The sequence below is a fragment of the Agrilus planipennis genome, unplaced genomic scaffold (genome assembly GCF_000699045.2).
Source record: "Agrilus planipennis isolate EAB-ADULT unplaced genomic scaffold, Apla_2.0 scaffold10, whole genome shotgun sequence".
Classification (NCBI taxonomy): domain Eukaryota; kingdom Metazoa; phylum Arthropoda; class Insecta; order Coleoptera; family Buprestidae; genus Agrilus; species Agrilus planipennis.
The window spans coordinates 587,862-594,232 of record NW_020442465.1 but is presented as its reverse complement, the minus strand read 5'-3'; the positions used below and the strand labels follow the sequence as shown (position 1 = coordinate 594,232).

The 6,371-nt window shown below is 36.4% G+C and overlaps 1 protein-coding gene across 1 annotated transcript in view; it reads left to right on the top strand.

The window, feature by feature from the left end:
• The window catches only part of LOC108732425, a 77,888-nt gene that overhangs the window by 56,951 nt on the left and 14,566 nt on the right, over positions 1-6,371 (top strand). Inside the window, exon 5 of the mRNA XM_025981014.1 lies at positions 2,576-2,802. Within this exon, the coding sequence (XP_025836799.1) occupies positions 2,576-2,802 (227 nt within the window). The remainder of the gene's footprint in view (positions 1-2,575; positions 2,803-6,371) is intronic.

The following is a 6,371-nucleotide window of genomic DNA, read 5'->3' as shown; positions in this document are numbered from 1 at the left end:
ATAATTCGAAGTGGTCTGTATTCTGTCGAAACTGCCAGACGCGGATCGCGATTTCGATCTTTTTGGATCTCATCAGCGCGTCGCAGGCAGCTCCGACAGAACACAGATCAACTTTTACCTGCTGTCTTAACAGTGCGTTTTAGAAAATACTACAAATGGCGCAGTAAACGCCATCTGCAGCACGATGCTACATTTTAGGATTACGTATGCTCCATGGGTACTTTCTAAAAATATAATATGAGCCTACTGTCAATTGCAGTATTTAATGTTTTATAACACCATTATAAAGATATTTATCTGCCAAGAGAACACGTATTCTGCTAACCTAACGTAACCTAACCTAACTTAACCAAACTAAAGCAGTACATAGCAAAGTCTTTCGTCATTTGACATTTTGTAATTGGAATGATTATAAAGTGCTATAATTTTTAAAAACTGCAACCATTTTTGATTAAAAGCATGTCGAAACCAAATCATGTGGATAAATTTTCAGTCAGTAAGGAATTCTATCGTTTAAAGGAAAGCAAACACAAGCCAAAGCGATCAGGTTTATGAGGTGGAAAATTGAAGAAACGGAAAAGTATTGTAACGTATTGATATAAGTGGTTGTTTTAACCTCGGAAAATTTCTCTCGCTGTTTGGTTACAACAATCTTTCATTTGGAATCGCGCGCGCCCACGGTTCAATCGTTTACGCATTTCAATTTTCTACTTCACAGGCTAAATTCAGTAGCGATTGTCTACATATCTCTGTGGAAGAAGAAAAAAATCAGATTCGAAAAGAAAATCTGTCACTAAATATACCAGTCTAAATTTAGACGTACACACTGACAACCCGATCGCTTTGTAAAGCCTAAAACGAATTCATATTTTTCTTAGAAGAAAAATAAATTCCGTTCGAAATCCCTTACTCAGATCGACTTTTAATATTCTATTTTTCTACTTATTTTGTAAATCTATCTGAAAGAGAAAGAAATGATAGGAAACGTATTCAATTTTAAAACACATACGAGGACGGTTCAATAAGTACCCGTGTTAGACATGAAGACACCTTTTTTTTAAAATTTGTTTTTTTATTTTTCAACATAGTCCCCTTTTAGAAAGATACACTTCTCCCAACGACCCTGCCATTTTTTACCCCTCCAAAAAATAAGATTTGTCGAACTCTCCAAAATCGCCCCCTGTCTCGGCGATGACTTTCTCGTTTGAGTTGAATTTATTTCTCGCTGGTCATTTCTTCATGGTAGGGAACAAGATGAAGTCACAGGGAGTCAAATCGAGTGAGTACGGGGTGTGCGGCAGCAAATTCATAACGTAATTCATGCACTCACTCCTGATGAATGTGCCGGTGCATAATCGTGTTGAAAACGCACCTTCCTTTTCGTCAAATGCGTCCGTGTCTCCTTCAATTTTTTGTCGAAGCTGTCCAATAACTCACTGTAGTATTGTCCAGTGATCGTTCTTCCTTTTCCTAAAAAATCCGTAGAACGATTTCCTCGGTAACAACGTTTGCCAGGCTTCCTGGTCGCTTCTATCAAAAAACGGATCTTTGCCCACGTTTAAATTCGTTGAAGCAATAACTAACTATGGTCGTAGATGGCGAAATGTCTCCATAAACAGTATCCAACTTTGTTTTCATTTCCTCGCATTTTTTCCCATCCAAAAACGAAAAGCCAGTTACCGAACGATCCTGCTCTTTTTCCATCTTAGCGAAAATAACGAAGCACGTCTGAGTGGAATGGCTGCCAAATCCAAACTAACCTATCAATCAGTCTGAAATTCGTTTTGACGTGGTTTGATATATGGCAGCACACGATGACAACACCAATTTCCCTCAGGAACGTCCTCTGTCTTCAAACACGGGTACTTATTGAACCGCCCTCGTACTTACATTATTATTAAAAATACCATCAACGCAGTGCCTAAAATTACACATATACATTATTTGAAGATGCAGAACTAAATGTGTCAAAAAATCAAATGTTAAATCCTTGCAATTTCAAAACAATACAAAAATTGTTTTAAATGCTATAATTTTCTGTCATAAATGTGAGCTTCTTATAACTTTTTAAGAAGATACTGTCGATAGTCGTGAGAGTTATGAAAACTAATAACTTACCCTTTCTCCAATGCATACATTGAAGTTTTAACGAAAAAAAGTGCAAGATACTTGAAAAAAGTAAAAATATCTTTCACCCCTGTGTGATCTAGGTGTAGGAACAAATAATACAAACTCCGAGGACATTTTGGTTGATCCTTTTATTCAAACAGTGGTAAAGTTCCTTTTTTCTTATATTTGATGTTACAATCTAGTAATGTAAACTGGCATTAACTTGCCAAACTCAACATTAGTTTGAGCATTTTCTGGGACTCGCGAAACCCTCACCATTCAGTAATTTCAACTGATTTTTTTTTGTGCCAATGGAAGTAACCGAAAGACTTGAAAATGTTTTCCTTGTTTTTCAATAGAATACTTACGAAAGTCGTTATATCGTCGGTTTTATTGTGACAAACTTGATTTCTGCGGTCGTTTCGAAGTAAATGGTGGCTCTCATTCAATTTTCTATTTATTTCAGGCCTCTCACTAGGAACTGGTTTAATAGTGTTTGCGTCGGTTTTGTCAGAGACGCTATTAGAGGCAACGGAGTACCAGAGCAAAATTTCCTCGTCCGCTGGATATAATTACGATTACCGCTACGGCTGGTGCTACATTACAGCAGGAGCGGCCTTTGTCATGACGAAGATTGCTGCCGTCTTCTCCCTCACGGGTTACTTGAAGAAATTTCCAACCGTTGATGAAATGGTAGGCTATCTTTTATTTTTCTCGTCGAGCAACATCATCTTTACAACAACCTCACAAAAATAATACAGCCAACGCCATTAAACTATCACAAAAATTATGTGGATATAATAGGTAGCTGTGTATTAAGAATAGATCGCCTAATTTAATCAGGGAATTGAGAAAACACCCTTTTTTTGAAATCATCATCATCCTAAGGTCTTCAGTCCTAAGACTGGTTGGACACGTACCTCCACTCTTTCCTATTCTGAGCTAAGCTTCGCATTTTCCTAAAACGAGAACAACCCACATCCTTAACTATTTGCGAACAGTAATCTAACCTAGGTCTACCTCTACCCCTCCTAACTCCTGTTTCTGCCTCTAATATGTCTCTGATTTTCATGCCTGAGAAGGTGTCCTACTAACCTATCTCGCCTATTTCTTATTGACTTCCATTAAGTCCTCTGTCCTCTTTTTAATACTTCTTCATTTCTAACCTTCTCTATCCACGGTATCCTCGTCATTCGCCTGTAACACCACATTTCGAACGCTTCTAACCTTTTCTTTTCCGCCGCGCCCACTGTTCGTGTTTCGCACCCGTACAGCGCCGTGCTCCAAACATACAAACTTTTTTCGAATTTCTAAATTAACCGTTCGCGAACATGGATGTAACTTCCTAGATGCCTAAAATCGGCCATTTCTTCTAATTTTTCGTCTCCTATCTTTATATTCGCTTTTTCCCTACTTTTTGTTTTACTTTTATTTATTTTCATACAATACTGTTTTGTCAATACTGCCTCCATTTTATTTATCGTTTTCTCTATTGTTACCCATAAAGCTAGAATGGCCTCCCGCGTTCCTCTATTTCTTCTAAATGTATAAGTATTTCAGAAATTGAGTTTTATGCTTTACTAATCTTCTTCTGTTCTCCTTTTCTTTGTAATACCTTTTCATTTCTAACCTTCTCCATCCACGGTATCCTCATCATTCGCCTGTAACACGACATTTCGAAAGCGTCTAACCTTTTCTTTTCCGCCGCGCCCACTGTCCATGTTTCGCACCCGTACAACGCCGCGCTCCAAACACACCTTTATCAATCTTTTTTGAATTTCTAAATTAACCGTTCACGAGTGACTTCTTTTTATTAAAGGCGACACGACGAAATATATGTTAATTATTCATTACATTCCAACATAATCAAAAATGTCAAGCCCAACAGTGACATTCAATTTCTAACACAGTTTGTTTAACATCGAGAAAAGGGTAAATAATTGATTACAGACACGAAAAAGCCTCACGAAAGCCATTTAATTAACATCACAATAGACGGAATAAGTTGAAGTAATGCTTAGTTGAAATTTAAATTAAGTCTCCAATTATACAAGAGTGTTTTTGAAATTGCAGTCGTCTCTGCAGCTAAAAAAACTATTTTACATCCAGTTTTTTTCTTAATTACTTGTTATTTAGATAGTGGAGAATGTGCTTCTATTTTAAACTTAACTAGTGGAAGAATAAAATTTGAAAAATATAAATTAAAAAATTAAACCTATTCTATTTTTTAAAAACTTATAATTGCATGGTAGACTAAATATTAGATAAATGTATTGAGAAACTTCATCTACTAAGCAACTTTTATGTAGTCTTTAGAAAAGGTTAGGCTACGTAATAACTTTGAAGGTTTGGAATTATTTTAATTATTTAATGTTTGCGAATATTAGATACCATGAGGACAGAACTACCTTAAATATTGCTTCGGATTTTCTAATTGTACGGTAAGAACTTTCGTTGAAATGTGTCCCTTTTGAAGTCCTTAGTCGCTTAATAAAGTAAAGAATAATACGAAAGGGATAGGGGGATAGTTTTCTATCGAAGTGTCGGTTAACATCAGCACGCCACATTAGAATCCAAACGATAAGAAGTTTATTATATTATAAAAGTGTCTATACCAAAACAACAAAAATCACCGAATTATGTATCAATTACATTTTTAGTTAAACTTACCTAAAACAACAGAATTTTATTTCAAATGTCAGGTAATTTTTTTTTTTAATGGAGTTAGTTGGTTCTGTAAACAAAAAATATTATTTATTTTTATGGCTAATTAAGAATTTTACTTCAGTAAAGAAACAACAATAGATTATGAAAATAAGTTATTATTACCTGCTGCTACACAGAATTGGAGATCAAAAAACAACAGCAACTAAATTCTTTATGGTCAAAGAACACCATCGCAGCAACTCCAAATGTCTTTTTAAAGTGAATTATGGTTCCTGCTGCAATTTGAATACGCTCAAATTGCAAACGAAAGTCTTAATTTGTGTCTAATTAATACACGAGCTGCATTGCCTTTAAAAACCAAAAGCTTACCCAGGAACTTTACATTTATAGAAGCAGCAGACTATAAATTAGTCGAGCATACCTATATTTTGCTAATTAAATAGGCAACTTGTAATTTTATTACTCTTAAAACGCTAAAAGCTAAATTACTTTAGTTGCACTTCGACTTTAATTATCTAACGTATACAACTTCACAACTATGGAAGAAAAAATTTTGTTCTAAATAAACAAAGTTGCAAGTCTTTAAAATCTATATCGAAAGGAAACTGAAAATAACTTTGTCAACTCTCTACACAAATTTCTAAAATTCATTTAGACCTAATCATGAAACGAGATCAGCATGAGTAATCATAATTCTCATGGTGAAAATTAAATGTGCAAGGCGCGTTAAAGTCTGTTAGAAATAATATGATCAATTAATCAATCAAATAATAGATGTACGTCCGAACGAGATCCACATAAACCATTCTGTTAATCGAATAGTATACAAGTCTTTTACAAAGCGGACGTCTCCTTGTATATTCGCCACAGTTTCGTTTTGTCCTCGCCGCAGTTTCGTTGTGTACTCGCCGCAGTCTCCTTGTGTACTCGCCGCAGTCTCGTTGTGTACTCGCCGCAGTCTCGTTTTGTCCTGGCCGCAATCTTGTTGTGTATTCGCCGCAGTCTTGTTTCGTCCTCGCTGAAGTCATATTGTGTACTCGCCGCAGTCTTGTTTTGTCCTCGTCACAGTCTCCTTCTGTACTCGCCGCAGTCTCGTTGTGTACTCGCCGCAGTCTCGTTTTGTCCTCGCGGAAGTCTTGTTGTGTACTCGCCGCAGTCTCATTTTAGCCTCGTCACAGTCTCGTTGTGTACTCGCCGCTGTCTCGTTTTGTCCTCGCCGCAATCTAGTTGTGTATTCGCCGCAGTCTCGTTTTGTCCTCGCCGAAGTCTTGTTGTGTATTCGCCGCAGTCTCGTTTTGTACTGGCCGCAGTTTCGTTGTGTACTCGCCGCGCGCTCAATTTATCAAAGGTGTTTTATATTGAACATAACGACATATACCTGTTACCTTTATTTTTATATATGTTTTAATTGAAAAGAGAGACGGAACGTAATTCTTTCGCCATTGTGTTTACCCAAACAATTTCTTTTATACTTTAAGCACAATTTGCCAGCGGATTCATGATAATTAGAGTTAGAAAGCTTTGCTCCAAATTTGGACTGGTCATATTCATAACTGATTTATTCGTAAATCTTCAAACATATCAGGATCTTTTAA